This window comes from Leishmania major, chromosome 35 (assembly GCF_000002725.2).
Source record: "Leishmania major strain Friedlin complete genome, chromosome 35".
Taxonomy (NCBI): Eukaryota; Euglenozoa; class Kinetoplastea; order Trypanosomatida; family Trypanosomatidae; genus Leishmania; species Leishmania major.
In genome coordinates, this window is record NC_007284.2 from 1,629,455 (window position 1) to 1,643,483 (window position 14,029).

The 14,029-nt window shown below is 59.6% G+C and overlaps 5 protein-coding genes across 5 annotated transcripts; all 5 read left to right on the forward strand.

Annotated features, from left to right (window-relative positions):
- Positions 1-599: 599 nt before the first annotated feature.
- Positions 600-854, forward strand: LMJF_35_4090 (conserved hypothetical protein; the record flags this gene model as incomplete). The annotated part of the gene is made up of 1 exon (XM_003722757.1): positions 600-854. One exon carries the CDS (start codon positions 600-602, stop codon positions 852-854), a length of 255 nt encoding a protein of 84 aa, XP_003722805.1.
- Positions 855-2,365: 1,511 nt separating this feature from the next.
- LMJF_35_4100 (conserved hypothetical protein) lies at positions 2,366-3,634 on the forward strand (the record flags this gene model as incomplete). The annotated part of the gene is made up of 1 exon (XM_003722758.1): positions 2,366-3,634. One exon carries the CDS (start codon positions 2,366-2,368, stop codon positions 3,632-3,634), a length of 1,269 nt encoding a protein of 422 aa, XP_003722806.1.
- An 822-nt stretch (positions 3,635-4,456) lies between these two features.
- Positions 4,457-5,074, forward strand: LMJF_35_4110 (conserved hypothetical protein; the record flags this gene model as incomplete). The annotated part of the gene is made up of 1 exon (XM_003722759.1): positions 4,457-5,074. The coding sequence occupies one exon, from the start codon at positions 4,457-4,459 to the stop codon at positions 5,072-5,074; it is 618 nt and encodes a 205-aa protein (XP_003722807.1).
- An 875-nt stretch (positions 5,075-5,949) lies between these two features.
- On the forward strand, positions 5,950-9,144 carry LMJF_35_4120 (conserved hypothetical protein; the record flags this gene model as incomplete). Its single annotated transcript, XM_003722760.1, has 1 exon — positions 5,950-9,144. One exon carries the CDS (start codon positions 5,950-5,952, stop codon positions 9,142-9,144), a length of 3,195 nt encoding a protein of 1,064 aa, XP_003722808.1.
- A 1,211-nt stretch (positions 9,145-10,355) lies between these two features.
- LMJF_35_4125 (conserved hypothetical protein) lies at positions 10,356-12,122 on the forward strand (the record flags this gene model as incomplete). Its single annotated transcript, XM_003722761.1, has 1 exon — positions 10,356-12,122. One exon carries the CDS (start codon positions 10,356-10,358, stop codon positions 12,120-12,122), a length of 1,767 nt encoding a protein of 588 aa, XP_003722809.1.
- Between the last annotated feature and the right edge of the window lie 1,907 nt (positions 12,123-14,029).

The window sequence follows — 14,029 nt, forward strand, 5'->3', positions numbered from 1 at the left end:
CATACTGCTTCTTAGGGCCACCCCGGCAAAGACACAAGGCTTGCGATCGCGTGGACACGTGTGTACTCTATAATGGAGCAGGTGGGGAACTAGGGAGGGGGGCGGTGGTACGTATTCCAGGCGAGCCTTCTCCCCTCCCACTCCCTCCACGATTTCGACCTTCTCTCCAGGGAGGAACGTGTGAAGGCTTCTAGACGGCTTCAAATCCGCCCCATACACGCTACGGCGGACGGAAAAGTCAATGTTTTGTATGGTTCTCACAGAAGGCCCCCAGAGACATGCTTCCTTTTCGTTCTGGTTCATGGGGGTTGCCGATCTCGGCTTGCTTCTGGGTTCTCTCGCACCGCCCTTGTGGACGCTCGCCTTTCTGCTCCCTCTGCATGATTGCCCTCATCCTTCTTGCTCGCGGTCGATCATCCGTGACGCACGCACGACCTCCTATTATCTGAACGCGTGCATCACTGCAGTCCACCCAAGCAGCACACGCACACATACACGCGCCACAGCAAAGTTCGCAAGCGCGTGACCTCGACTGACTGGAAGCGCTTTTGTGCTTCACTCTCTGAAGTGTCGAACGACGTACGTGCGACCACGTCGCCATGGGTGACCCGTTTGTGCGGCCGGGGCTGGAGTATGCTCCGCATGTGGAGCAGGTTCTGCTGAAGCACGAGGGAACCATGACGCTGGAGACCACCAAGGATGACTGGATGCGGTACCAGCACCGCGACACACTTGCGACCATCATTGAGCACCGCGACCAGCTGGAGTACCTGTGCGTTGCGGAGAACCTTCCCCCTGCCAAGATGGAGAGGATTTTGTTAGAGCGCATGGTGGCCCCGATCGCAAAGCGCTGATGAGCGCACAAGCTGCCAGACGCTTATTCTGTGGATGCGTGGGGCTGCCCTTGAAGCCACGCATGCGTACAGCGTACACAATCGCCGCTGCGCATCTTCACCTGCTTGTTTCTCGGATATGTGACCGTATGACGTGCCAGAGGAGAGCCGTGCGCCAAGCATGGACTCGATGGTTTGAGCCGCAGACTAGGAGTACACTGCCCCTACATCGATGAAAAGAGCCGCGGCAAAAAGTGAGGCGACTGCGAAGGGAACGAAGAGGAAGATTAGCGCACCCACTTGGTGGTCGGGAGGAGGGTAGGTAATCCTATTCGTCAGCTGCAACAGCCAGGGGTGGTGTATGTGTGCATTTGGGCGTTATGAAAGCCAGCTCGTGATCGATCGGCTTAAGCACGCTTGACAGGGCTGTCTCCGCACCGCTCCTCCGCCTCATTGCTTTTTCTTCTTCCACCCGGCATGCTCCCTGCTGACGGGAGCGGGGGCGGGGCACATCTCAGCGCGCGGTTCAACAGGGTTTGGGACCCCAGCCTCCACACGGTGTGGAGGATCCCAGCAGCCCCCCCCCCCCCCCCCCCGGCTCTGTCCCTGCCCACTGCCGAACCACTTCTGGTGGTGACAGGATCAACGAACCCTACGACGTGGCGAAGCTCGAACGGTGTATCTCGATGGATAACGGCGGGTCAGGGCCTGATAGGCTTCAGAGCAACCTACGACAAGGCACAGGTTTCGTACTCTTCACAAAATGAGCAGAGTGTCAGCGTGACTCGAGCGTATTTCACACCCGACCCTCAAAGTGTCTAGTTGTGAGGAACCTGAGCGTCACCCCGATGGGTGGGGGTGCACCAGGTGGCGACGAGCATGATGGGGGAGCGGCTTGTAAGTAGTACTCGAGGCAGACGGCTGTGTTGAGGGGACTGTGCCAACGCACGGCTGCAAAGCGTCTTTAAGACTGCCTCGCACGACGCGACGGGGGCTTCTGACAGGCCCGTGGATGATGGGGTGGAGTTGGACTCGTCTTGTATGACAGAGAACGGACACGTTGCGACAAAAAAACAAGTGCAGGCGTGGCTTTCCAAGTAATTTCGGCCGACGCACGCTGCGCTGCCGTCGGGTGGCGCAGTGACGCGTTGACCCTCATGCTTTCATCACTTCCTCTTGTCTGCACTGATACTCGAACCGTGTTTCTGTGTCCTGGTTCTCTGCTCTTCGTCCTTCTCCATCGTCACGCACGCACCCAAACACACACACACGCACACACACACACACACACACACACACTTGCAGAGCGGCAAATAGTGTTTTCATTCACGAAGCGGTGTGTGCGCGTGGCCAACATGCGATTTGGAGCGCGCTGCTGTTGCTGCCACGTCAGCAGTGGGCTCGCGCGGTCACCGGGCCTCCCCACTGCACCTGCCTGTGGCGGTGCGTGTTTTGCCCCTCGTACGCAGTGTCGACATCAGACGTACGTGCCGAACAAAGGTTATCGTCAGCAACCCACCGTCCCGGATCGCATGAAAGATGCCATGTCCACCTTTGGCGTGGATATGCACAACGTGAGCGCCGACGAGGACCCCCCGTACGTCCAGGAGCATCAGCGGCAGCGGATGGTGCAGAACATCATGTCCAGTACGCAGAACCTGAAGAGCCTGTCCAAGATGGACCGTCTGCGGTTGGCGCTCGATCAGGTACGCAACGAACCCGCTGGGCATGAGAAGTGGAACGAGGTGTACCTGTTCCTGCGCACGACGGAGATGTGCACGGAGGTGTTGGCGAACGACTCGGACGTGTTCCCGAAAGGCAAGAAACTCTGGATCGAGATGGAGCAGTGCGAGGAGAAGCGGGTGCCGGGGCTGATGGTGCTGCCGAACGGGATGCCGGTGCTGCCCATCTTCACCATGGAGGAGTACATGGATTCGTACTTCTCGCGCACGAACGTGTATGACTCGTGCTGGTTCCCTGTGCCGCGCAGCGGCACGCAGTGGGAGGCGTTCTGCAAGCTTCCTTTTCCTGTGTGTGTCACCGGCAACATTCAACACTTTAGCGCCCTGGCGACGGTGGCCCTCGGCAGCCACCAGCTCGGCATTCTCGTCAATCCGGGCATGCGCTCCAGCAAGTTCATCACCTACCCCGAGATGGTCACCTTAACGCAGCAGAGACAGCAAAAGAGCAGAAACCGCCGACTGGCGGTGACGTCGGCTACCAGCGCAGACGGCAGCACTGCTGCCGCTCCCGGAGAAGAGCGGCTCTTTGACGAGAACTTGATGATGACCTTCGACACCAATAAGCTGCCATTGAAACGCCTCGAGCTACAGGACCTTGCGGCGTGCATGGCGCAGCGGCCGCCGATTCCACCTGTTGCGGAGCTCGAGCTGCATCTGCTGCTGCACGTGTATCCCGAGATCGAGGCTGTCTACATCCGCACTGTTGATCGACCGCGGTGGCGACGAATGCTAGGGAGCTCGGAGAAGATGACGCAGATCGACGTTGTCTGCAGTCCCCCACGCAAGCCGGACAAGAGCTTCTTTGAGCACCTGCAGCAGTGGAGCTTCATGAAAGAGTTCAACAGCGACGTGCACGTAGAGCTGACGAGCCAGGCCCCGGCGCAGGAGGGCTCTACAGATTCCTTCATGCGCATATACTCGAACGAGGTTGATGGGAAGCTACTACGGGGCATGGCCACCTTCAAAGGACGCACTCTGGCGGACCAACTGGGCTTCAACGAGCCCATTACAGACGGCCACGGCAACAAGCCGTACGAGCGCTACGTGAGCTATTTTTGAGAGGCGGCGATGGCAGCAGTCGGGAGGCGAGGAACAACGATGTGTGAAGGCGCTGGCAGTGAAGAAAAAGGGCAGCGTGTTGATCTATTTTCCTTTGTTTCCTGTTTTCCTCCTCCTCGCATCTTCCTTGGAGCCGTTGGCGAAAGTGCGAGAGACGGAGAGGCAGAGCACCGACTTGTGAGTTGGTTGAAGTGGCGTTTTTCTTGCTTTGGTTGCGTTGCCGGTGGGGATTCTGACTGGCGGCGCGGAGCCGCTTGGCCACTGCTGTTGAGATGAGGAGCGAGGAGCCGAAAAGGGGGCGGGGGAGGGAAGGAGAGCATCCCTCGAGAGCCCGTGAGGCAACGGCGAAAGCGCGCGCTCTGCAGCTGCCGGGGTCCGAATATAGTTGATGCACGGGCGCGCGCGGCGACACGTGAGGATGGGGGCGCGGTCGGCGCAAACAGGAGGAGTTGTGGCTCTCTCTGTCTCTTGCCGTGGTTGTGTATCGTGTGTGCACCACCGCAGAACGTGTCAGATCGCGGCGTGTGCAATGGGCCACATGGCCTGCTTGAATGTTTCTCGTCAAGTCTCTGTCCTAGCTCTTCTTGCGCAGCTATACCGATCCTTCCTTCCTCTTTGCCTTCCTTTCACCCCGTGCTCTCTGTACATCTATACATATATGTCTCTATATACAAACCTTTTGCATCGCTGCGCACGCGCCTCCACTGCATGGTGCGGGGTATGCGACCCCCGGCCCGCTGTTGCCTTCAAGAACAACACAGAAACGCGTTACCACCAAGTTGCAGTGACGGCACGAGACTCTTTCCGATTTTCTCTGGAGCCATGTCGTTGACGAAGGGCTCCAAGGCGGCCCAGGATGTTATCAGCTTCCTGCACACTGTAGGGCGTCTCAAGGTCACGGCTCGGCAGGGCTGGGTGGAAAACCAGATTTGCAGTCCGGAGTCAGTTAGCGACCACATGTACCGCATGTCGCTCATGTGCATGATGTGCCCTGACACCTCGCTGAACCGGGACCGGATGGTCAAGATGGCGCTCTGCCACGATACAGGCGAGAGCATTATCGGCGACATCTCTCCCGCCATGAAAGTTCCCAAGGAGGTCAAGAAGCAGCAGGAGTCGCAGGCGGTGCAGAGCTTGTGCAAACTCGTGTCGTCCTCGCCGAACACGACCTTCAGCAAGGAGCTGGGCGACTTGTTTGAAGAGTACGAGGCGCAGGAGACGGCCGAGTCGCACTTCGTAAAGGACATGGACCTACTGGAGATGGTTGTGCAGGCGCACAGCTACGAGTCCGCGAACCCGGGCAAGGACCTGGGCAGCTTCTTCAGGTCCGGCGCCAACATCCACCACCCGTGGGCCCGCGCCATATATGAGACGCTTCTCGAGACGCGCCCGTACTTGGCATACAAGGAGGAGCAGGCTAAGGAAGCGTCGAGCATCTGAAGAGGTTGGCCGGCTACGCGCGCCAAGCGCGCGTGTTTCAGGTTGGCCTGCGTGAGTGTGCATGTCTGTCTGCGCTCGTGTGCCCTTTCGTACGTGCTTGAAGACGTGGCAGGTGCGCAGATCTGCGAGGCACCAGGCCGCGTGCGTTAATCGACTCGTGTGACAAGAGAGCTGTTTATTTTCCCACACAAGAGAAGCGCGGGAGAAGCAAGTGCGATTCTCCTCGATGGTGTTCTGTGCGCTCTCGCTGCCTCACGCATACCCAAGCCCACCTTCCTTCAACCCCAAAGCTAATCGCAAAGGGGGGAGGGTGATGACGTGAAATGCCGGCGTGCGTCGCGTGGCTCTGCAGTTGCAACAGCGGTAGCGGCCCCTCTCGTCCCCCCTCCTCCTTGCCCAGCGGTCGGAGATGCACCTTTGGCTGCGTCTGCCCCATGTGTGTCAAGAAGGGATCCCCGCCGTGCATGCCCCCGCACCACCGTCTCTGTATCTTGTGATTCTCTTCCCCACTTCTTTTCTTTCACCTTCGTCTCTTCGGGTGGGGCTGCCGCCGCGCATGCACATGTGCAACCCTTTCGTGCTCTACACTCACCGCCCCGTGGCGTGAGGGTACGCGGCGACCCAAGAAGCGTAGGCAGAGGTGCAGTCTCCTCTCTGCGCTGGGGACCCGGCTTCCTCGTTTCACACGGCCACATGTTGACGCGTGTTCCTCGCGCCCCGCTCTATCGACCATCGTTTCTTCATCATTTACTCTTTAGCACCGATACACACGAGCGCGCCAACAGGCACACACACTCACACACACACACACACACACAGGTACGTAGATACACACGCTTTCTTTCCGATACGTTTTGTGGAGGCTGCTGCTGAGAATGGCACACTATGGTGACCCTGAGGCACATCAGTGCATCCTCGAAGAGGTCTCTGCCATTTCTGGGGCGCCGCGTCTCATGGCATACCTCAAAGCCGCCGTGATGGGCTCGCAGGGCTCAGACGTCGGGTTGCAGGAACTGTGGCGTTTCCCTGGTGACCATAAACAGCAAGACCCACACCTGGAGGTGATGTTGGCGCTGCTGTCCCTCACGGTGCTTGCCTCCAAGGCCCACCCGGGCTTTCGGGCGGAGCAGAGGCGTGTGCAGGACTTGATACGGCAGAGACAGGCAGCGCTAAGGCAGCAGGCAGAGCAAATTAGGAGTGCCCGCAGTTGCAGCGGCGGCGGCTCTAGCAAAAGCGGTGCCGTCCCGTGGACATCGGCGTCCAGCACCGGCGTTACCTCGTTTCCCGCTCCTTTTTCAAGCTCCGACATCAGCAGTGCCTCTCCGGCTGCCATCGCCAGCGCCGCCGGGGAGGGCAAGGAGGAAAAGCTGACCCCGGTCCAGCGGTGGGAGCAGTCAACGGACATACTCAACTACTGCGAGGCCTACGCAAACTACCTTGGCGGCTTCACTGATCTGTGGTATGAACTCTTCGGGCCGAACTACTACTACGATGCCGCAGCGAACGGTGTCTTTGACAAAGATGACGACGAAGACGATCCGGAGGGGACACGGGCACGACTGTCTGAGGCAGAGGAGTGGGCGTCGCCCCGTTCCCCTCGTTTCCCCCTGTCATCGTCGCCGCAGCAGTCACGGCATCATCAGCCGCAGCACGCACGACGCCGTCAGCGACCGTCGCGCGGCCCCCAGGTGCCTCCGCACTTGTACGCCGTCCACTGGAGTGATATCTTAACCCCGCAGCGTCGGGCCTGGTTCCACGGGCTTCACAACGCGGTGAAGGAGCTGCTGGTTCGCATTCTCCACCGCGAGCTGCCGTTAGAGTTGTACATCCTCTTTATACAGTACGCCAATCTCTCCCTCCGCGTGTACTTGCTGCAAACGCTGGCGGAGGCGTTTGAATGGACGTCGCACTTCGTCGACGTGATTTACTACGTGCACGTGATGCGGCATAGCTATAGCATCCAGTGCGAGATGTCGCAGCTGCAGCGCGTGTGGTCTTCGTTCGGCTTGTACGACGGCCGCTTTCTTGTCGACTGCCGTGAGTTCAATAAGATGTACACAGAGTCTCAAGGCGCCTTTTCGGAGCAGTGGGAGGTGGCGCTGGACAAGCCGCCGAGAGCGCCGCAGACGCTGAACGCACAGACTGCTGAGGTGACCACCGCGGTGGCGTCGACGACGATCGCCAGTGTCGATATCGCACACCAGAGCTCCAGCGTGACCGCTGACACCACGGCCCGCGGCTCCTCGTGCACGCCCGCCCTCTCCGCTGCATCGGCAACAACCCTGTCCTCCGACCTCGCCGCGATTGCCAGCGCAAGGGTGCAGCGAATGTTCCCGTTTCGCGAGGCTACAGGCAACACATCGTTCGACGCCGCTGACGGCAGCAACACTACTGGGTCTAGGACACAGGACGACGAGTCGCTGTCTTCCGCGAGCGACTGTGAGGCGGCGGGCACGGCTGCTGGCGGGACAAAGCGTGCCGTATATCTCCCCCTCTTCTACACCTGCTGCTGCTTCACGTGGATCCTCCAGCGCACGTTTTGGAGCATGTACGGGCGGTGCTCACTTCTGTTGGAAAGCTGTCTCGGGGTCGAGGTGGCGCCGCAGGTGTCGTCGGTGGATGGCACCGGCGAGGTCAACGGAGGCGATGCACCTGTGCTCTTCGCCACCGCCCAGCGAGGCGCGCAGCGCCGCATCGGCGTGATAGGCAGTAGTGGCCTCCCGAGCTCTCCGGCCTCTCCCCCTTCTCCGATTCCACGGAATGACGGCGGGGCCGCCGCGAGGACGCGTTCTGCGTCCACGTCGGCGATCAGCATCACAATGACCCGGAACAACGTCACCAGCCGCCTAAGCGCTCTGGAGGTGCCCACGCGCGATGGCGGCGGCACCGCCGCAGGCCGACCGCCGCAAGCAGCACAGGTATCTGCCTGCGGCACGCCGTCACCGCCGCCGTCTCAGAAGCAACCGGGATTCCTGGTAGCGGCAGCGAACATACAAGTGCCACCGCACGTGGTGGTCGACGACTCACAAGGTGATGTCTTTGAGGTGACTCCGACTCGGAATGCCGCAGCGCCTGAGTTGGTTGACGAGAGAGGGAGAGAAGAGGGTGCCGCGTTCTCGTGGGGGTCGGTGCTCGACCTGTTTGTGCAGCGAGGACAGCGTCGTCACGGCTGCGGCGCGACGACCGAAGGCGGTTCCTGCAGCGCAGGGGACACGGCGAGCATGACACAACGTGCCCACCGTATTTCCTCCTTTTCACTAGCCACTCCTGCGGGAACGCCGCCGCCGGCGCCTGCGGCGGGCACTGGTGTTCGCGGAGAGCGAATCAACTCCCTCTTTCTAAAAAACTCAGGAGCCCCGTTTCACCTCCAGTACACCCACCGCGCACGCGAGATTCAGCTGTACGACGATCCCTCCGTCACGTTCACGAACGGCGGCGCGGACAACAAAGACACAAACGCGCTCTTCTTCGAGGAATTCTACTTTCTCCGCGAGACGGGATGCTATTTGCTGTCGCACGCCGTGCGCAACCTTACATGCTATCCCCGCTACCCAGCTACACTGCTGATCTTGACAGACAACACGACTCGGCCCGGGCGGGTCTCGTGGTGTGACCACAAGTTCTCGGTCCTGTCCTCGCCCACAGACGATGGAGACGGGCGTCAAGGCCTGACGCCCTGGGTGCTTAGCGCAGTCATCCCCCACACACGACTCTCCTCCATCCGAAACGTGCGGGCGAGGCAGGAGGAGGCGTTACTGAAGCACGTGGTGTTTCAGGTTGCAGGCGCCAAGAGCGCGCGTGTGCGCTTCTGTACCTCGAACTCCATCTTTTTTGTTCTAAACAGCGGCAGTGAGATGGACGGCGGTCGGCTCTATTTCGCGCTGCACCTACATGTCGATCTCTCTTCCCGGAAGCAGCTCGACCTCTCCATCGACACAGTAATGGGGGTGGAGAGCCAGTGGGCATTTCGGGCCCTCGGCGAGCTCCATATCAGCTGGGCCATGTCATGCACCTGCAACGAGGCGTTACGCGTGGCGTTCCAGATCGGCTCAGGAGAAGAAGTGTTGTAGTCGCCCCCGCGTGCGTGTCAGAGGAGAGAGACGAAGGAATGAGAGGCTGACGTTGCACACCACAGCCGTGGACGACGGCAATCAAAGTTTCGAGAAAAAAATCACACAAGCGCACGAGTGTTCCCCAAATCACCGAAAGGACCCTCCAGCGAAAAGGATCCGTATAGGTGCGGTTCGCCTCTGTGAACGCGAAGTCGGGTGTGCTATTCATGCTCCACCCCTCTCACCCCACTGCAACCATGCCGCTTTCTCCACTCCCTCAAAGCTGAATCCAACTGTCGTTGGCTCGCTGCAGCTGTCAGAGGACGCGTGGGAATGGGGAGGGAGGGAGGGAGGGGGGAAGGGGGGCGGCCATCGGCTGCAGCACGGCGCACCGCCTCACCATTCGATGATCGTCTCGGCTCTTTTCCTCCTCAAACCCTCTCTCTTTCCCATATTCGTTTTCGCTTGCTTCTCTACACGACTTGTTGGTCCTCTCGAGCATGAGGTACCCCTTCCATCCATCTGGGCACACTCTGCTAACACCAGCAGACGAGGCAACGCTGCGTAACTGCGTGAAGAGCGCGCTGCGAACCAGCAGCGGTGAGACACCTCTTTCCTTTTCAGTAGCGCACTATCGCCTCTTTCCTGCTTTCCACCCTCTCCTCTTCTTTTGCACTCACCCACCCGCACACACGCGCATTCCACAATTCGAGGCCAGCCTAGACTCAGCAAGCTACTTTCCCGTTGTACCTCCACACACTCTCTCTTGATTTCATTTGTGTGTGACGCGCGCATTTTCCCCTCGTTCTCACCTCGCTTGTATGGTTTGCTCTGGCGCGTCACTGCCGTGACGTCACGTCACCCCCTCCTTCCATCACCTTCCACCTCATCGCGCGCCTTTCACGACGCACTGTGCCACATCCCCGGTGTTAACGCAGCTCTCTTTTGTTTTGTTCTTTGCTTGCTTTTCTTCTTTGCGTGCTGCCACCTTCCTCTCTCGCACCCCCTTCCCAGAGAAGGTAGCAGTTTTCTTGGAAGTATCATCGCGAGACCCCTGAACATCACTCCTCTTCCGCTCTTGAACGACACCTCCAGGTGTGTCGCGCACGGGTAGCAACAACGCTCACGTCGTTTCTTTTTCGTATTTTCTCTTTGGCTCCCTCCCTACTTCGTCGAAAGCAACACAGATCGGCTCTTGATACCGCGAAGAGGCGAAACGGAAAAAAAAAATGAGCACTGCTGCGGCCCCCGCACCGAAGCTGCGGTCACGCTCCGTCAACACGACCCAAGGCAGCGTGCCCGGCGCAAAGCCGGTTCCGAGTGGCGCCGCTAAAGTGAGGACGAGGTCGACGCGCGTGACGCCGACTCCGTTCTCAGAGGTGCAGCCACGCGGGGCGGCGACGACGTCCTCGTCGTCTGTGACCCGCCGCACCGTCCGCACAGTAAAGCCGATCACACAGGACAGGCCGCCCGTCACTGTGGTTGGCGAGAGCAAGCTGCAGGCTTGCAGCGGCGGTGAAGGGTTTCCGTCATCGCTTCCCACCAGCACCTCTCACGTGGGCGATGGAGTCAGGGCGCCGTTGTTGACAGCGGGCCTGTCCGAGATGTCTGCAAACTGTGCCAAGTTATCGAGTGGCGTCACTGTCACAACCCCTCAGATGGGACTGCACAACAGCTCGACTTCACGAGTGGACTCGACGTGCAGCAGCCTGAGAGGTAGCAGTGACAAGGGCTCTTCGGATCGTCGACAGTGCCCTCCACCGGTGCCGCGTGTGAGCCAGCTCTCGAGCAACGCCCCTGTGATGCGGTTTGCTGCGATGGAGACGCCGCTGCCTCTTCGGCGCAACGCCACCGCCGCAACTATTATCACCACGGCAAGCGCTCCCGGCTCGCAATTATGCAGCCGTACCTCTTTCATGTACGAGATGGCCGCTCCCTTGTCTCCGCGCCGAGCTCCACCGTCGGCGCGGCCGTACGCTTCAGCGCCGGCCTCCCGCGTCAGTTCAGTCAACTCGCGACTCGCGGAGGGGGCAGCACGCCTCGTGCGCCAACCGCCGCAGCGCCTGCACACCAGTTCGACGCGCCTCTTCGTGGGAAAGCGAAGCAACAGCGCAGCCACAACCGCAGCATCCACGCCAACCCCCAGCCCCACCGCTCCCTCTTCCTACGCAGTTGTGGCGACGACGGAAAGTGCAGGGAATACGCCTTCCACGGCTCTGGGAGTGGGAGTGGCGCCGCGCTCGATGGGCACGCGGCCTTTGCTGGGAACACGTTGCGCTTCCACACCCAAGAGCGGAGGCGCCAATGGCGCACCTCGTCTGCGTGCTCTTCACCCCAGTACGCAACCTGCGTTACGCGTCGACAGAGGGCCTCGCAGCGCTCGCGGTGGGGCCAGCAACGGGAACCACAGCTTTTCGGCCAGCTGTACAGCGACGCGCGGGACGTCGCGGCAGGCGCCGGCGCGGCAGCAGCAGCATCATCAGGAATCCTTATCGGCGCGCTGCGCGGCGGGAGCGTCGCTGTCGCGCAAAACAACGCGGAAGCTTGGTGGCGGCGGCGCACCTGTCGCTATTCCACGCGCACCGCCTGCCCCGTTCCAGCAGACGCACACTGGATGCCCTCCGTCGCTGTCCTTTGCGAGCTGCGTAAAGGGCTCGGCTGCGTCTGCGTTGACGAAGGACCCTGTCTCCCCGATCAAGCGGACTTCCACAGCGTGCCCCAGCGCGGCTCAACGCTACCCAGCTTCATCGGCGGACAATCCAGCGCACGTCAGCGATGGGCGTGCTTCGTCGATCAACGACGCTGCCTTCGCGAGCCCGTGGATCAAGCCTGGCATGCTCTCGAGCCCCACCAACTGCGGCGGCGGCCGTGACGCCAGCGAAGCCCCCACCATTCCTTACGAAGGCTCCACAGGTCAGCGCGGCTCCATGTCGCTGTCGCCGCGCACCGACTTCGACACCCTCTCCGTCTCTGGACGCCTGAGCTACGGCATTTAGGCCGTGAAAGCACATGCCCAAGTTGGTGGAAAGGAAATGGGGAGGGGAGATGAAGCGGTGGTTGTCGACGCCTTCGCAGATCAAGTGCGGTCGCCATATTACTTCATCTCTGGTGCAGGTTCGCGTGACCGATGGCTTTCCTGATGCCGCTTCCCGCCATCCTCATCTCTATAACCCGATCGTCGACCCTTTACCGCCACGCGTGAACGTGTGTGCGTCACTTGTTGCTTCGTGGGGTTCGATGCTCTTTGTGTTTTGTCTCTCGGGCTCACACAGATGCACACGCAGGCGCGGGCGTCTCGTATGTGCCTTGCGCCGAGTTGTGGGTGCACGCGACGTTGTGAGCGGCGCACACTTTTATGAATTGTGTTCTAGTTTGTGCGCGTGCTTGGCTGAGTTCGTCTTCCCCACCGCACCTGCTCGTTTCGACTTTTGTGTCGTGTTATGTGTGTGTGTGTGTGTTGTGTGTGTTGTGTGTATGTGTGTATTGTCGTCGCGTCTCTTTGCACTGCTTCTGCCGGGAGGAAGAAAAGGAAAAGAAAACACCCGAGACACGTCCTTAACCCCTCCTGGGCCACTAGAATCACAGTGAGCAGGTGAGAGTGCAAGTGGGCTGGGCGCTGCACTAGAGAGGGTGGTGCCTTTAGATAACGCCCACAGGGTGGGTGCTACGTGGCTGCTTGTGTAAGTCTCTGCAGACCGGCTGCCTCCAGTCCCCGTGTACACGCCCTTCGCCTTTACGTGTGAGTCTGTGCGTTAGCGTGGTGGAGGGAACACGCATGCGAGGCATTCCCCACCCCCAGTCCGCAAGGCGACGATGTGGCGACAAGGGAGGACATGCTGGTGCTCCTTCTTTCACGTCCTGTATTTCAACACAGATTAGATCTTTAGCGCATGTCTTCCAATCACGCTTCCTTTCACTCTTCGTTTTATTATTGTTATGTTTCTTTGCCTTGTTCTTGTGTTTCCTTGTTCGTGTGCGTTGGTGTACATGTGACGGTGTGATGCTGCGTCTGAGCAGGGTGTACTTGACCAGAGATTGTTTTTGTGCCATACTTCAGGTGATGTCGAGGAAAGGGCAGGAACTGCATGGAAAGGGGCGGCGAAAGAGAGAAGAGGACTGCTGCAGCTGCAGCAGTCCTCTTCCCCGCTGCAACTTGCGTTCTGTACTTTATCGATTTCCTTCTGTTATTTGTATTCACTCTCTACACGCTAATTCAACAGCTCCGTTTTCCGTTGTTGTCGATGTTTCTTTTTCCCTTTTTCGGGCTTCCTGTCGTTCATGTGAGCTTCTTCTTTTTTCTTTGTGTGGCTGGCCTCAGCTCTCGACGTCTCGCTTCCTTCTTTTTCCTTTTCGTGTACGAGCACCAGTCACGTCTCTCCTATACCTTCGCTTCACTTGGCTGTCGTGTGGGCTGTTATGTGCGCCTGCTAATGGCAACGAAAACAAGAAAAACAGAACAAAGCAGGGAGATCCATCCAGCGCTGTGAGCTCTTCCCTGGGAGCGCCACCTGGTTCTCAAGCCACCGCACAACGTCTGCATGCTCACTTGTGTGTGTGTGTGTGTGTGTGTGTGTGTTTGCCGCTGTGCGTGTGCACAGGGGAAAAACAGCGCCGTTGCGCGCGGGACGGTCAGCTGAAGTGCTTCGCATGGTGTCGGCGCGCATCAACGGAGTTCCCCAGGAATCAAGCACATCATCGTCGTCTACTCGATTCTGCCACCTCTGTCGAAGTTATGCACACTGTTCATTCTCTTTCCCTGTTTCTCTTCTCCGACGCTTCCTTTCCTTTTGTTTCCACATCTTCTTTCCTTTCTTACCCCTCCCCCTGGGGATTGCCACCGCGGTCCCTCCTCTCTCCGTCGCCCCGCTTCCGCCACGCACGCGCTCTCTGTTGCGGCCACCGC